Source organism: Pongo pygmaeus, chromosome 2, assembly GCF_028885625.2.
Source record: "Pongo pygmaeus isolate AG05252 chromosome 2, NHGRI_mPonPyg2-v2.0_pri, whole genome shotgun sequence".
Lineage (NCBI taxonomy): Eukaryota > Metazoa > Chordata > Mammalia > Primates > Hominidae > Pongo > Pongo pygmaeus.
Genome location: NC_085930.1, coordinates 181511100 through 181529197, shown reverse-complemented (window position 1 = coordinate 181529197; position 18098 = coordinate 181511100). Strand labels below are relative to the sequence as shown.

Below are 18098 nucleotides of genomic sequence, written 5' to 3'. Positions count from 1 at the left end.
ACCTGCAGGAAAGAACATGAACACTCTAGAGTTTGTCAGGGGAGAGGAAGCACCCAGTGTGCCAGGTGAACAGAGGGAGATCTGGACTTCTGAGTTTTGGTAGACAGATGAAGTATTAGGCAGCAAGGTACATTATCCACAGAGACTCTGATAAAGGATTAAACTGGCAGCCAGTATAGTCCACAATCACCTTTTAGTTGGCCCATGGAGGAAATCTGGATTTTTAGCTTCTTTTGAAACATGGACATATGTGATTGTGGCTCACAGTGCTCCAAGGCCTTGGTCACAAGAGCTGAGCTGCCTCTGCGGAAGGCCACCTGCCTGGCCTCCAAAAATACGTGAATTTTCAACTTGTCTGAACGTGCTTTAAGTATTTAAAAGGGAAGAATAAGGCTGGGTGCAGTGGTTCACACCTGTAATCCCAGCACTTTGGGAGGCTGAGGCGAGCAGATCACGAGGTCAGGTTGAGACCATCTTGGCCAACATGGTGAAACCCCGTCTCTACTAAAATTAAAAAAATTAGCCGGGCATGGTGGTGAGTGCCTGTAATCCCCAGCTACTTGGGAGGCTGAGGCAGGGGAATCACTTGAACCTGGGAGGTGGAGGTTGCAGTGAGCTGAGATCGCGCCACTGCACTCCAGCCTGGCGACAGAGCAAGACTCCGTCTCAAAAAAAAAAAAAAAAAAAAAGAAACAACAACAACAAAAGCAATCCTAGTCATGGCAGAAAAACCCTACTTAAGTCAGAAAGAATTAAAACATTTATTGGGCATAAATATATTACATATACACTACAGATACAGTTAGGTATTACATATAGCATAGTATTTGCAAAATCTATACATTAAAATTGATATGGCAGTTTTAATACAATGTATATGAAATAGTCTAAAATTTACAATACAGGAAAACATGATTTTCTTTTTCTCCTAGAGTTGAAAAGCTTGGAATGTATGTCCAACAGTGAGGTAAAACATTTTATCTTTCAATTTAAAGAATTGTGCAAGGATAACATTCAAACACATTCAATTAGGGCACTTCTCAATTTTGACATGAATACTGAATTATTGTAGCCAACAAAACAAGGTTAGAAAATGCCAGCATTTCAAGTTGATAAGAACAAGGCAGAGAATATGCAAAAAATCTCTTTAAAAAGTTTTCTTTTTCAACAATTTCTTTGAGGACAAAGGGCAGTTTGCTTCACATGACTGGAATTTCTTGTGCCAGGGATGAGTTTGACATACAGAGAAGAGTCAGAGCATCAGAAGGCCACTCATTCACTCCTCACATTGCAAAAGGGCAAAGAGATCAGGTTAACAGAACACTTTATTTTATTGTTCGTGTGTAATGGCAATATATAGAGTTATATATCAATATCACATATACATATTTGTGATAGAAAACAGTGCCATAGAGAGTAATAATTTTCTGACTGAAGGAATATAATGAATACCAAATAATGGAGAGCAATAAAATAAAGTGCTGTCAGCTTTGTATTTCACACACTTCAGCTTCCTGGTGGTTAAATGATAGTATGAAAATCTCAAGAAGATCAAATATTCATATAAATTTTGGCCTAAAGTACTATTTACTTAAAAAAAATTCAACCAATTCAGAGAATTTCTTTATAGCAGCAGTTCTGAAGTGTTTCAAAAAAGAGACTTCCCCAACCCCCGCAGAGGGGGGCTTTGTACTCAGTTGAATTTTCATTGCTTAAAAAATACCTCTCCCCAAAACACCTGCATGGAATTTTTTAGAAAATGCAGATGCTGCGTCATAGTGGGTCATAGCACACATTTAAATAGGGGGGTGAGTTTTGGAAGGCCAGAACTTTGGCAAAAATATATTTACCTTGATGCCATCAGTTTGCAAAGCTAATTAAACTAATTATTATAGTCAATAATAAAATACAGAACTCTCTAGTACTCACTACATCAATATAGGCACACAGAATAATTCATTGATCTCAGCGTTTTCTTCCAAGAGATGATTATGGTTTTTGGGTACATGTAAACGTTTCAATCACTGATAATGGATTTTTTTTTTTTGGCATTTAATGCACTAGAGCATCTTTTTAAAAACATAAGAAAATGTCAGAAGATTAATAATACTACAGATGTTGCCAAGGAACAAGACTGACCTAAAATTACAAAAGTATAAAACACAAAAATATAACATGCTACAAGGGAAAATTAGTACATAAGTACATTTAAAAAATTTTACAATAAATAAAGATTGCACTGTAATTGGCATTTAAAGTACTGTATGCAGAATATAGTATAAATAAACCAAAAACAAAATAATGTTGGTTTCCCCATGACTTTGGTATGGGAATATTATAAGCTAGTACAGGATACTGCATCTTAGACAATAAAGATCAAGCACAAAATAGCTATGATCAAGAAAAACCAAGTAGCAAAAATATACAAAAACAGAAGCAGGGGGATACACTGTGTCTGTTGCACCCTTTTGGAATATATTTGCACCTCCAACTCTTAAATGTCCCTGAGGTACTCGAACATTATGGACTTCATATAAATAATCCAATGACTTTGGGTTAAAATTGATTATCTCATGACTCAAAATAAACACGTAAGAGTAACACTTTGCACTCCAATAGCACCTGTTGGTCAAAGATCTCAAAGCACTTACAAACATTAGAATCCCCATTTTATTTTATTTTATTTTTCATGCATGGGAAAACTGAGGCACAGAGAGGTAAAGTGACGTGTTCAGGTCACGCAGCAAGTTAGTGACAGATCCAGGGAGAGAATCTAGGCTCCTTGATCCCCAAACACCCTGTGTTTACCATCAAACACCATTCCCTCTCCAACCATGGCCAGGCAAACCCACAGAAATAGGAACTACAAATTTAGATGACTCTCTTTTGGTTTTTATCAATTTTCATCTGCTGTTACATTAGCATTGTGTGCACTGAATTAAGGTATTGAAATTCAATCACTTCATTGATACCTCAAAGAACAGCCTAAAGGCAAATGTTTCAAAAATAATGAGCTGACACATAAGAAGACTGCTCACAATTAGTGTAAATCATGGACAATGGGCAGAGGCACTAAACTGTCACCAGTTCTTGTCATGTAATTCTGGTCAAACATAACAGAATATAATAACTCTAGTGATTAGATTAGAAGTAGTTATATACAAAGACAAACAAACAAGTTAAAGCAGCCTTTAAAACAGCTGAACAAGAAAACAACTAACTATTGCACAATGCCCTCTTAAAGTTACTGCTATGAATTGATGTGGTAAAATCTACAATGCTCCATAATTTATAGGTGCATTCTGGTTACTTGATTTCTTATACAGGCAGCTCATAGTGTTAAAATTATAAGAAATACAGATTATTAAAACATTTTAGATTAAAGTACACATTTTGATTTAAATGAGCTAAACACAGTTAAATAACTGAGTGACAAAATGGTTGTTTAGGGCAGTCTTATCTGAGTGAACATATCTTCTGTATGTTGCTGTTGCTATGTGGTAATACTCTGACAACACTGAAATCCTAGCCCTGTAAGTACACACACGGTGATTCATGTTTACAGATACAGATGTTCAAGACATAAGAAGTGACTGGTGAATATAAATTACTAAACTGTAACAAAAAAAAAATTAAAGGCTTGCAAAGACATCAGTGAAAACAGAATGAAGATAAATCTGAAAATTTAAAGGAAAACATAAGAAAGCTAGCTTTTGGTATCTGGTATGCTTTTCTTCTTTTTTTTTTTTCTTTAAAAAAAAAAAAAATCCAGTTTAACCTCTTCCTAGTTTTGCATTTCAAAAAGGTGCACCAAAACACTGACATTTTTTTTCTAGCTAAATCTGTAAAACAGAGTACATAAATCAAAAAACAAAAGGGCTTTAAAAAGGGGAGTATCTGAATAAATGTGTGTATTAAAATGTGTAGCATTAATTCATACCTCTAGTTTTGTTGGGTTTACTTCATTAAGAAGTACTGTAATATAAAGGCAAATAAAATGGACAAAGTTGCAAAGCCAAGCACAATGATGGCTGCAAACTGTTCATCAGTAGGCATCATGCTCTTCATTTTGGGATCATCTAAGCTCCCCATGTCCCCTGTAAGCATGACCTCACTTCGTTGTAATACAAAAGCCGCAGAGGGGCTGAAGGCTCCGCTTAGCTCCTGAGAGGTGTCTAAACAGCGACGACACGCACATACGCGGAACCTGTAGTCTGTGTTGGTCTGGAGGCCTGAGATTTGGAATGTGGCTTCTTCTCCCTTGTACACCTTCAGGAAAATAAAGAGTCCTAGTGAATTAATTTATAGCAACACTGTTGTCTCTAGAATAATCTTGGTTTAGATTCAGTCCATTCACTCTTGGTTTATATTCACATTCACTCTTATAACAAAAATGATATAAAAATGTATTTCTCTCAATCCGTATTCCAACCATAAAAAGGGTATTCCAACTCACTTTGAATGAAACAATATAAAATCCAATGACTCGAACTTTGACAGGAGATAAGGCACTGACTAGAAATGCAGCTGACATTTTAAGTAGTAAAGATGCATCTCGCTAAATTTTAATAATTTAGGTCAGTGGTCCCCAACCTTCTGGGCACCAGGGACTGGTTTTGTGGAGGACAAGTTTTCCACGGACAGGGGTAGTTTCGAAATGAAATTGTTCCACCTCAGGTCATCAGGTGTTAGATCTGCATAAGGAGCGCACAACCTAGATCCCTTGTATACACAGTTCACAATAGGGTTCATGCTTCTGTGGGAATCTAACACCTTACTCTGACAGGAGGCAGAGCTCAGGCAGTAATGTTCCTGCTTGCCAATCACTTCCTGCTGTGCGGCCTGGTTCCTAACAGGCCACTCTCCAGTACTGGTACCCGGCCCGGGGGTTGGGGACCCCTGATTTAGACTATAAATCAGAAGATGTCATAATAGAAATAGGTCTATGTTTTTGGTCCCAAGAACAAAGTTAACATTTTAAAATGGAAACAATTAAAAACTGAGCAAACAAAATGTAAATTTTCCAACAGGATGAATTTTTGACAATTGGATACACTACAAACGCATCCCCTCAAGATATCCCACCTCCACCCCAAGAGGTAGACACTATAATGACTTCTAATTCTGTAATTAATTTTGCTTGTACTAGGAGTTCATATGAATGGAATCACGCAGAACACACTCCCTTGCGCCTATGAGATTCACTCATGTTATCGAGCTATTCAGTAGTAGTTCCTTATAACTATACCTCAATTCCTCCATTTTCTTTTCGATGGACATTCGGGTTATTTCCAGTTTGGAGGTTTCATATAATAAAAATGCTATTAATAAGAATGTTATGAATGTTTTTGTTCAAATTTTGAGAACTTATTTTTCTGGGTAAATACAAGGAAGTGCTGGGTCACAGAGCAGTTCTGTAGTTAACTTCACAAGAAACAGTTTTCTCAAGAGATTGTATCCCTTTGCACTCCCATTAATAGCATGAGAGTCTGAGTTGCACCACATCCTCTTCAACACTGATCGTCAGTCTTTTCTATTTTAGCTATCCTAGACGGTGCAAATGGTACCGTGACTGCATTTCTGTGATGCTTAAAGATGCTGTGCATCTTTTCACGTGCTTACTGGTTGTTCATGTACCTTCTTCTGTGAATAGTATGTACAAGTCTTTTGCCTATCTTTAATTTGCAATTTGCTTGACTTTTATTAATTTGCAGGGCCTTGTTATGTGATCTGGATCTAAGTCCTTAGCCAGATATATGTGTTGAGAATACTTTCTCCCAGTTTTGTGGCATGCCTACTTGTTTTCTTGAGGAATTTTTTTTGGATGTAGCCCACTTTATCACAAATTAACATTTAAATAATTTGGTGGTCTGTCTTGAGTTTTCATCTCTGTATGACAAACCTGATTTCTTCTATTAAGAATCTGGGATGTTTTCTTCCTATTTGTTAACATTAATATAATCATCAAGAGGCTTACTGTTACAGAAACTTGAAAATGACCAGTTTACTTAGACATTATCACATTTTGCTTGACTGAAACTAACAAGAGTCTTTGAAGGGGAATGGAGGAAGAAGGTCTCACAAGGTTCTTCTAGCAAAATGAAACCAATCCTCAAAAAACTTAAGAGGAAATGATAATCAGATTAAAATTGCATAAAAATGTATGGCTTAGAGTCAACGGATAGACAGAAAAAAACAGCAGAAATGAAACCAAATCAATAAGAGATTTGGCTGATAATTTAAAAAGAAAATAAAATTAACGGAACTCTACCTGAGTAGTACTGAGTTAATTACCTGTGAAGTGCTTAAAACACACCTGGTATGAAGTTAGTGCACAGTAGGAGTTAGCTATTATTACTATTGCTATTTAGAACTGAAAAATAACCCAGCAATAAACTTGTCAATTTTGTCAAACACTTCCTTTGCATCTAATGAGATAATGATATGGTTTTTGGTCTTCATTCTGTTAATGATGTATCACATTTGATCACATTTGTCGATTTGGGTATGCTGAATCATCCTTGCGTCCCAGGGATAAATCCTACTTGATCATGGTGGATGATCCTTTAATGTGTTGTTGAATTGGGTCTGCTAGCATTATACTGGGGATTTTTACATCTATGTTCATAAAGGATATTGGCCTGTAATTTATTATTATTATTTTTTGTAACGGCCTTGCCTGCCTTTGATATGAGGATAATGCTGGCTTTGCAAAAAAGAGTCTGGAAGTATTCCCTCCTCATTTACTTTTTTGAAAGAATCTGAGAAGGATTGGTATTAGTTCTTTAAATATTTGGTAGAGTTCAGTCATGAAGTCATCAGGTCCTAGGGTTTTCTTTGATGGAAAACTTAATGATTTCATCTCCTTACCCATTGGTCTGTTAGATTTTCTATTTCTTCAGTCTTGATAAGTTGCATATATCTAGAAATTTATCCATTTCTTCTAGGTTATCCAATTTGTTGGCATATATTTGTTCCTAATAGTCTCAAATGTTCCTGTTTATTTCTGGGGTATCTGCTGTAATCTTTTTTTCTGATTTTGCGTCTTCTTGGTTTAGCTAAAGATTTGTTGATTTCATCTTTTCAGAAAAACAACTCTTACTTTTGTTGATCTTTGTACTGTTTTTCTAGTCTCCTTCATTTATTTCTGTTTTCATCTTATTTCCTTCCTTCTGCTAACTTTGGGCTTAGTTTCTCCCTCCCCCCAGTTCCGTGAGGTATAATGTTAGGTTGGGATCTCTGTTCCTTTCTGACGTAGGTGTTTATTGCTTTAAACTTTGCTTTTAGAACTGCTTGTACTGTATCTTTTTTTTTTTTTTTTTTTTTAGACGGAGTGTCACTCTGTCACCCAGGCTGGACTGCAGTGGCATGATCTTGGCTCACTACAAGCTCTGCCTCCTGGGTTCACGTCGTTCTCCTGCCTCAGTCTCCCGAGTAGCTGGGACTACAGGCACCCGCCACGACACCCGGCTAATTTTTTGTATTTTTAGTAGAGAAGGGGTTTCACCCTGTTAGCCAGGATGGTCTCGATCTCTTGACCTCATGATCTGCTCGCCTCAGCCTCCCAAAGTGCTGGGATTACAGGTGTGAGCCACTGCGCCTGGCCGTATCCCATACATTTTAATAAGTTGTGTTTCCATTTGCCTCAAAATATTTTTTAATTTCCATTTAATTTCTTCATTGACCCATTTGTTGTTCAGAAGTACGTTTTTTATTTCCATGTATTTGTGAATTTTCCAAAATTCCTTCTGGCATTGATTTCTAGTTTCTTAACACTGTGGTCTGAAAAGATACTTGATATAATTTCAGGCTTCTAAAATTTGCTGAGGCTTGTGTTGTACCCTAACATTCGATCTATCCTGGAGAATGTTCCATGTATGCTTGAGAAGGATGTGTATACAGTTGCTGTTGGATGAAACGTCAGGTAGGTCTATTTGGTCTACAATATTGTTCAAGTCCAATGTTTATTAATTTTCTGTCTGGATTATCTGTAGAGTATTAAAGTCTCCTACTATTATTGTATTGCAATTTATCCCTCCCTTCAGATCCTTCAATATTTTATGTATTTAGGTGTTTCAATGTTGGGTGAATATATAACTGTTATATCCTCTTGATGAACTGATGCTCTTATCATCATATAATGTCTCTTTTTACAGTATCTGACTTAAAGTCTATTTTGTCTGATGTAAGTTTAGCTATCCCTGCTTTCTTTTGGTTTCTATTTGCATGGAGTATCTTTTTCCAACCTTTCACTTTCAGTCTATGGGTGTCCTTAAAAGTGAGGTGACTCTTGTAGGCAGCGTACTGTTGGGTCCTAAAAAAAAATTCATGGCTGGGTATGGTGGCTCATGCCTGTAATCCCAGCACTTTGGGAGGCCAAGATGGGTGGATCACCTGAGGTCAGGAGTTCAAGACCAGCCTGACCAACATGGTGAAACCTCATCTCTACTAAAAATACAAAAATTAGCTGGGTGGGGTGGCATATGCCTGTAATCCCAGATACAGGATACAGGCAGGAGAACTGCTTGGATATGGGAGGTGGAGGTTGTAGTGAGCCGAGATTGTGCCATTGCACTCCAGCCCGGGTGACAGAGCGACACTCTCTGTCTGAAAATAAAAAAAAAGAAAAAAAAAAAAGAAAAAATTCATTCAGTTACTTTGTCTTTTTATTGGCAAATTCAATCCTAATAATTCTATCCATTAATACAAATACCCTAGAAGTGAATTTCCAACAAACTCAACTTTGCCTAAAACACTTGCCACCTATTCAGTTAGCGGGAATCTACAAATGTCTCTATGTGTTTCTAAAGCCCAGTGTGTAAACTTCCACCAAGAAACAGGACATTCCATTAGTGAATACAAGTGCACTGGACATGAATTTAGTGTTGGCTCCAAGTTGAAAGACAAAAAAAGGATCTTATGGTTTGGAACAGAGGCCAGGCTTCCAATGTTCACCTGGTAGTTGCCCTTTTAAAGAGATTCCTCCCTCATTTTCAAACTTTACTTCAAGCATCTTATTATATTTTTGCTTAGTGACTAAACTCCAGACAACCAATTCTGTTTACTACTTATACTTTTCCAGATTTATCTTGCTTTTGTTATTCTTTTTATAAGACTTTAAGCACATTCCTCCTGGTGAGTTATCTTGTTTCTTAAAATTGTGGCATGTGTCTTAGCTGTTTGAGTTACAAATAGCTAGGCTGGAGCAACTAAGAAGAGCTGTAAGCAAACCCCTTGAGGTCCTGAGAGACCATTCCTTTCTCACTGCTCACAGTTCCAATAATGAATCTAAATGAACGTTTTAAGATGAGCCCACTGTTACGGTGACTGCCCCAATCCATACACAGCCAGCTATTCAAGAGTTCAGACTACACCACAAGGAAACTGCCTCCCTGTAAGTTATTTCCCAACATGTAAGAGATCTCAGGAAAACAATAGCCATTTTTTTTCCTTTAAAGATAGCTTTTAGTTGTGAGTGTTCTTTATTTTCTTAATTTAGATTTAATTTCTTAAGTATAGAATGCTTTTCCTGGAAACTGTTCTTGAAGACGATGATTTCTTAAGTATAGAATGCTTTTCTTGGAAACCATTCATGAAGGGGATGATTTGCAACTTCTGGGACTACACCAGTTTGATAAAGCAAGTCCTTTCACATTTGCCATCTGGGCTTTGGTTTCCCTATCTTCAAAGTCACAGGTATACAATTTATTCTGACACTCTATGGTGGTGATAAGTTAATGTTGGGATGTTTATCAAGTTGGAGAAAAGCTGACATCTAAGCAAGGTTTTCTGATATACCTCTTTCATTGATTCTTTTGCAGGTGACACCTATTGAAATATTTGTTTACCCTTATCAAAGGGTCAAATAATGTAGTCATTAAGAGTTCTTTTTCTCTGTGCAATCCTGGGAGCTGGGCCTGGCTGGTGTGACTTGGCACTAGGAAGCATTAAGCAGACTTTTCTCAAGCACAGAAACTGGAATCAGGATTTCAGTCTAAGTCCTTGCTCTGCCACTTACTAGGTCTGTGATCTCAGGCAAGTAACAGTTTTGTGCCTTAGTTTTCTCATCTTTCACATGGAGCTAGAACCAGTACCTAATAGCAACACTACTCCAAAGGAGGTTGAGGATCAGTCGAGAAAATGGATGTGGAAAATGCTTTGCAAAAGGAATATGCTGGAGGGTATGTCTACTTTATTGAGTTTAATTGTCTTAATTATGCTGTCAGGTGAATACCATTACTTTCATTTTAGATATGAAGAAACTAAGGCTCGGAGAGGCTGTTAATTTCTTAAAGTCTCTTAGCAAATAAAGGGAGTGGTGGATCCCAGATGAGACTCCACTTCCAAATCAAACACCGACCCTCACCACTGAAATTGCCCCAGCTCTGCCTGTTCCATTACTGTCCTCCACTTTACTCCTCTTCTAATGACTACAGTGTGACACTGGGTCCAGGTTTCATGGCCTCTGACTTTGTCTTCCCATATCTCGCTGCTAACTCTCTGGTATTTCCATGAAACACCTTCTAAATCATCCCACCATGGCTCCTGCTGCTCCATAAAGGAAAACACTATCTTTTATGATGTTATTGAAAGCAGCTCCCTGCTCAGTTTGTGCCAAGCAAAGACCTGGACAGTGTTTTTGTGATGTGGCCTCTTAATTTCTGCCATCAAACAATGACATCACTGTAGAAAACCACTTAACAACCTATCCCCACAAATGTTTTAAAGACTTCTGGAAAGTGAATATAAATGTATATTTATATCTATTTTAATTATTTCTACAGTTTCCAGAATTTGCATGGCTACATCCCTTTTAAAAAGTGGGCTCAGTGGGAGGATCATTTGAGGTTAGGAGTTCAAGACAAACCCTGGTAAAATTTAAAAAAAAAAAACAGTGGGCCCAAACATATATTTAATTTCCCAGAAACCCAGTTTAGAGACTCTTGAACAAAGACTTCATATATTAATTTTAACAAAACTTCCCAATTTTAACTTTGTAGAGTGGAAGATACCTGAAAATGTATTTTAAAAATAAAGGAGTCCTATTTTTCTTGTACCATTAGGCAAAAAGCATAGTAAAATAATATAAATAGTTAACTGAAGGGAACTTTCTTAACGAACGTCTAATCTCTTTTAGCTATTCTTGTTATTTTAATTGGAACAGCTTCCCTCTTTCACAAGCCTTGCCAACACAATGTTAACATTATCTTTTTTACATTTAAGATAAATACATTGAGTGAGACAGTGTTCTATTATTTCCATATCTCCACAGCAACCAGCACAATGGCTTGAACAAAGTAGATGCTCAGCGAATGTTCTCTAATTAGAACCCTCAAATACTCAAAGAGTAGATATTCTGATACCACAGTGTTTGAAAAGAGAAACTAACAAGTAAATGTGAACAGTAAGCATTAAGATGCACACACAGACCACAGGGGCAAGAGACAGTTTGGTATAGGTGCAGCAAAAAATGGAGTCTATTGGTAGAAAATATGTAGTTTCTAGTATATTTTATGCACGTGAATAGTTTTTCCTTTTTGTTTTGAGACCGAGTCTCGCTCTCACCCAGGCTGCAGTGCAGTGGTGTGATCTTGGCTCACTGCAAGCTCCACCTCCCGGGTTCACGCCATTCTCCTGCCTCAGCCTCCCGAGTAGCTGGGACTACAGGCGCCCGCCACTATGCCCAGCTATTTTTTTTTTTTTTGTATTTTTAGTAGAGACGGGGTTTCACTGTGTTAGCCAGGATGGTCTCAATCTCCTGACCTTGTGATCCACCCGCCTCAGCCTCCCAAAGTGCTGGGATTACTACAGGCGTGAGCCACCCCCCACACGTGAATGTTTTTCTAATATGTTTTAATCGTTTTCTAATACGTTCTAACAGTTTTTGAAGTGATCCAAATATTAAAACTTTGCAAATACTCTTCTAGTTGTATAAATATGTAAATGTGAGAGCACACATACTTCACAGCTTGTCTACCTTGGCTCTGACTATAATGTCCTTAAAAGTCAGCAAATTCACATAGACCAGTGTGGTTAGGCCAGTCATATCTCAGTGAAGATTTTTTTAGAGTAACAGATTAAGGATTTTCAGGTTCAAAGAAAGTAACAAAGATGAGCTTTAAAATGAAATGTAATGTCTCAATTTCTTTAACTAAACGGTTGCATGTGGAATAAGCCAATCATATTTTATACAACTAAATGAAATAAATTTTTGAGTTATTACACTTGTAAACCTATGTTATTAACTATAAACTGATGGGGTTTTAAAACTAAAATATGAGATCCAAAAGCCCAGATACAATTAAGAAGCCCAAATAATTGAAAATTAATTCAACATCTTTGTAATACCTGTCCCTTGAAGGTGACATCCTTCTGTAGAAGAGAAACATCCCCCACCCCCCACATGAAGATAACAGTCTCGTGTGATTATGGGATTACTGATTAAGTGGGATAACATGTAGCAACCGTCTAGGATGGGGCTTGGCATGCGGTAGGCATCTAAGGAATGTCAACATGATATATTATATTGCTACTTGACTGTACTTTCCCTGCCCCCCTTGCAGAAATCATGTGCAACACTCCAGGACAAATGCTTGGTGCCAGGGACCCTTGGGGCCTACAAATATAGGACTTGCAGAAATCAACGGAAGGGGAGCCCCATGATGCTGGCTTGGTGTCCAGACATGGCCACGGACACTTACAACCCACAGTACTTAGGAACTAATGATGTCACAAAAATCACCATGTCGCCAGGCCTGCCATACAGCTGTGGCTCCCCCAGGATTGTGCAGCTCTGCACATCAGGGCAGCAGGCCATGCCTTGTGTCCCTTTGTTTTCATTCATTTTGACAAAGGCACCATTATGGGCTTTTCCTCTTGACTCAATCCAATTTAAACGGCACGGCTCCATTTGAGATTTTTTTTATTGAAGTAACCAATCATAATATTGTAATAAGTATAGAAACATTATTATTTTTACAAAGACTATTTCTGTTCTTGATTTGATGAACGATATATTTTAAAGTAATCTTGACATGTTTATTCCAAATGAGAGGATTTAAAGTAATACCCAGACAACTGAAATGAAGAATCCATAACCCTTAATTCAAAATAACATGCTGCATAGTTGAAATCCTGTAAATAACAGGGAGCTTTTTGGGAAGGGTGGTGAGAACAGTGTGTGCTCGGCTGCTGGAGGCTTACCTTCATCTCTTTACTAATGTCACCCCTCCCAAGAACTGAAGGGGAGATATAATTGCACCATATTATCATCTGTACAGCTCCTTCTCACGACTGAATGATCTAATGCTCACAGTAACCACCTGAGTTAGAGTTACAATGAGAAAGTCAAGACTCAGCTAGGTGAATTAATTCCTTCAGAATTACATGACTATGGGAGGGAGACTTGTCCCCGTGTCTCCCCTACTATGCCTACCAGGCTCAAGGGGAAATGTGCTAACCTGCAGGCCTCCTCTATTGAGGGCATAATGTTGGGCAGATAACTTTGTCCTTGAGCCAAAGATGACAGGCAAGGGTACTGTTACTGAACTGCTTCCTGGGGGTTTTCATCCAATGGGTCTATAAACTCTTAAGAGTACTGACTATGCCAGGAATCCCTCACAATGTAAAACACCTGACAGTTTCTCAATAAACCAGGGGTCCTCTACCTGGACTCCATGAAAGTGACTATCAGTTCATTTTACATGAAATTTTTAGTAGAGGTATGGGTACATGTATGGGAATTTTTCTGATATAAGGGGTCATGGCCTTCAGATACTTAAATGAACCTATAAAACTAAAAAAAAACCCTAAGAATCAGTAAAATAAATGATGGTTTTTAAAGAGGTCTGTCTTGATCTATTTTTACTTTGTTCTAAATTTGACCCTTTCTTCATGCAGAAATAAAAAAACTGTCCTATGAGACAGTCATAGCCTCATTGTTTAATTTCTGTATTAGAGAAATGAGTTGAAAGTCATTTAAAAAAACATGATGAAGGGGACAGGCATGGTGGCTCACGCCTGTAATCCCTGCACTTTGGGAGGTTGAGGTGGGTGGATCACTTGAGGTCAGGAGTTTGAGACCAGCCTGGCCAACATGGTGAAAACCCATCTCCACTAAAAATACAAAAATAAATTAGCCCCTGGGTGTGGTGGCTCATGCCTGTAATCCTAGCATTTTGGGAGGCTGAAGCAGGTGGATCACTTGAGGTCAGGAGTTCAAGACCAGCCTGGCTAACATGGTGAAATCCCATCTGTACTAAAAATACAAAAATTAGCCTGGCATGGTGGCAGGCGCCTTTAATCCCATCTACTTGGGAAGCTGAGACAAGAGAATCACTTGAACCCGGGAGGTAGAGGTTGCAGTGAGCTGAGATCATGCCACTGTACTCCAGCCTGGGTGACAGAGCGAGACTCCATCTCAAAAAAAAAAAAAAAAAAAAAAAGAGGCTCCAGCCAGGATGTGTTGCAGGCTCCAAGACTTTAAAATAGTTTGGTCAAGAGAAGATCTTTCCTTGTGGTACTCTTTGTGATACCATGTAGAATCAATGCATGCCTTGATACTATATTCTAAAAATGATACAAGATAAACATATATTGATACAGAAATACCATGAAATTAAATGTGGAGCTTTATAGACCTCTAGACACTTCAGAGGTTTTCCTTTTTCTTTTTTTTTTTTTTTTTTCCTTTTTTTGAGACAGAGTCTCGCTCTGTCCCCCAGGCTGGAGTGCAGTGGCACGATCTCAGCTCACTTCAAGCTCTGCTTCTGGGTTCACGCCATTCTCCTGCCTCAGCCTCCCAAGTAGCTGGGACTACAGGTGCCCGCCAACACGCCTGGCTAATTTTTTGTATTTTTAGTAGAGACAGGGTTTCACCGTGTTAGCCAGGATGGTCTCGATCTCCTGACCTCGTGATCCGCCCGTCTCGGCCTCCCAAAGTGCTGGGATTACAGGCGTGAGCCACCGTGCACAGCCCAGAGGTTTTCTTTATGCAACAAATCTGAGCACCAAGAATTTCAGTAATTTTTCATAAATTTTGACTGCCAATAGGTAATAATTTCTCACAATTTGTTGATCTTTTCCTTGTCTTCAATGCTTATATTAAATACTTCTTAGAAAAGTTATGGCTGCCTGAACAGGAATATGAATATGAATTGTTTTGCTTTACTTATTATGCATGAAACTGTCTATGCTATATCTTGTACAAAATAAGAAGTCACATGTATATAGACATAATTTTCATTCTTTTAAAGAATACTTTACAGTTAAGCCTATTTGAAAAGAAGTTTTAAGCTTCCTGGAAAAAAAGCTGTGCTTCGAATATTTATTAAATGGCAAAAGGCAAACCAAATGTGCATGCAATCTAATGAAGAGTAAAATTGTGAGTAATAATTTAATACTTCAAGTTAATAGATTGTTTAATAATTAAAATCAGCTGCTTGCCCCACATCGTGACACCTGAACAACAGAAAGCGAATCACCTAGAACCAAGGCAAAGTTAGAGTTGACGCTTCAAGCAAAACATCAGAAAAGGCCATGGCACTTGTCATATGTTGCCTATAAAAATGAGCTTGGAGGAAGGGCTGGGCGTGGTGGCTGACGCCTGTAATCCCAGCACTTTGGGAGGCCGAGGTGGGTGGATCACCAGGTCAGGAGATTGAGACCATCCTGGCTAACACGGTGAAACCCCGTCTTTACCAAAAATACAAAAAATTAGCCAGGTGTGGTGGCGGGTGCCTGTAGTCCCAGCTACTTGGGAGGCTGAGGCAGGAGAATGGCATGAACCCGGGAAGCAGACCTTGCAGTGAGCCGAGATCACGCCACTGTGCTCCAGCCTGGGCGACAGAGTGAGACTCTGTCCAAAAAAAGAAAAAAGAGCTTGGGGGAAAAGGATATTATCCTATTAGGGTTGATTTTTTTCTTTCTATGCTGAAGTTTACTCTTGTCACCACTGCAGGTATAAATAACCCTGGTGCTTTGAAGCTGTGTATTTCACGCATGCAGGAAACATTTACTGAGTGTCAAACTACATGCCAGTACTGGAAAAATAAAAATGAATAACACAAGCCCATGTATTAGTGGGTCCTCTCTGATTAGTGCTATAATTGAGGTATACACAGTGAGCCTGTAGCTCCGCTGTGGTGGATGTACAGCAGTAATTACCTCTCATTTTCTTTTGCTTTGCCTCTATGAATTCAAAGCCAGTGCCTGTTATCCTTGAACTATAATTATTTCAACAATTGTTCTGCACACATAAATATGTTTCATTCCCTAGCTCATGTCCAGAAAAATGAATGAAGTACTAAAACATCATGTTTAAGTTAATGTTTGTTGAATAGCGAGAAGCCAAAAAAAAAAAAAAGAAACCAGTACAAACTGTCCCTGACTCAACTGTGGCTTTTCATGTACCACTACTCTCCTTAATCATTTCTTGGTAAATGCAGGAAGCAAATGGGCATGTGGAGAATGCTAAGCCTCATCTACTGAACCTGCCATGCAGTACTGTGTGTTTTCACCTGTTTACAACAAGAAACACTGTTTATAACTGTTTATAATAAGAAAAATAGGCTGTGGCATACATATGATTATGCATTAGTATATTAGCATTTATATGGCCATGGGTCTAAATATATAACATTAAACAGACAACAGATTCAAAACAGATCATCTGCCAATAAAATCTAAATTACTGAATAGATTCACCTATAGTTTGGCAATGCCTGATGTGTATAGGTATCAAGCAAATAATGCTGCCTTTTTCAACAGGAAACAGCAGTCACTGTGCTTTGGGAAGCAGAACATTTTTCCAAGGGCAGGTGGAAAAGCACGGCACGTAAAATAAAAGATTTTTACAATACCATGACAAATGTGTGATCAATGTACTACTGGGAAATGAATTATTGTTAAGTGTCAAATGATATGTTGTAAAATTTCTTAACACCTCATATTTTAACCATTTTCACATTGCTATGGAACAGAATAAATTCTCTGCTCTCTATTTGAGCTAAGACCCCGAAACCAATCATATCTTTCTGGTAAAATTAAACAATTACGCATGTAAGTTATTTACTCTGAAATGGAATATATCGTATAAAATGAGATTCAAAAATAAAAGGAACCATAATGTCTTTGTTCTTATTTAAGAGGAATGATGGAAACTTTGGTGACATCATCTGCTGATGTTAATCAACACTGGTAGATGTCATATTTAGGATAAAGTTTTTTGTTTAAAACAATTAAATCTTTTATCTGATATATTAACAAAGTACAGCAAAATGTCCAAAATTACCTTTTTTTAAAAACACATTTTTTTTGCCAATATTCTTTATTATCATATAGCAAACACCAATGAGAAATTTAACAGAAACTCTGAATCAAATGATTTTCTACTTGTGTATTTGGAACTGAATGAAGTTTTTTATAAATTATGCTAGTGTTTCAGAAAACAGGTGGCATTTATTTTCATCTTTATGTTTGATATAAATGAATGCCCCTATTAAAAGTGCTGATGAAGAATGCACCTCAGCTTTCCTAATGGAATACATAATATTATATCCTGATTTGACAAAAATAAGTTCTAGTGACTATTATGAAAGCCTATAGAGTATCTAAAGCCTTCAGAGTCATTGATCTGATTCTTCTTTGGAAGAATTAATCAACAAGGGCTATGAAACACGATAAAACTAATTTCTTATCTGGCTATATTCCAAATGCATTCTCTCTTATGTGGGTTTATTATGTGATTTACAGAGCCTTGCTACTCAAATTATGGTCCATGGACCAGCAATGTCAGTGTCACCTGGGAGGGTGAATCTCCACCCAAGACCTACCAGGTCAGAATCTGCATTTTAACAGATTCCCGGGTGATTCCTTTGACATTAAAAGGTGACATGCATGACTTAGAGCTTCTGAATCACAGGCCTCCAGGGCCTATGCATCATCTCCCTTAACCTTCCATTACTTCTACAAAAAAGGTAGACAGAATGTAGGCTTCAGTAGTTAGGTTAAGACTACCTCTCCTCGATGACATGATTATATATTTAGAAAACCCCATCGTCTCAGCCCAAAAACTCCTTAACTTGATAAGCAACTTCAGC

At 37.9% G+C, this 18098-nt stretch overlaps 1 protein-coding gene across 11 annotated transcripts in view; it reads right to left on the bottom strand.

Annotated features, from left to right (window-relative positions):
• Positions 1–742: 742 nt before the first annotated feature.
• Positions 743–18098, bottom strand: part of FNDC3B (fibronectin type III domain containing 3B) — a 361515-nt gene continuing 344159 nt past the window's right edge. For all 11 annotated transcript variants that reach the window (XM_054482960.2, XM_054482961.2, XM_054482962.2 and 8 more), the window contains one exon: positions 743–4269. In XM_054482960.2, the coding sequence (XP_054338935.1) occupies positions 3958–4269 (312 nt within the window). In that variant the 3' untranslated portion in view covers positions 743–3957. The remainder of the gene's footprint in view (positions 4270–18098) is intronic.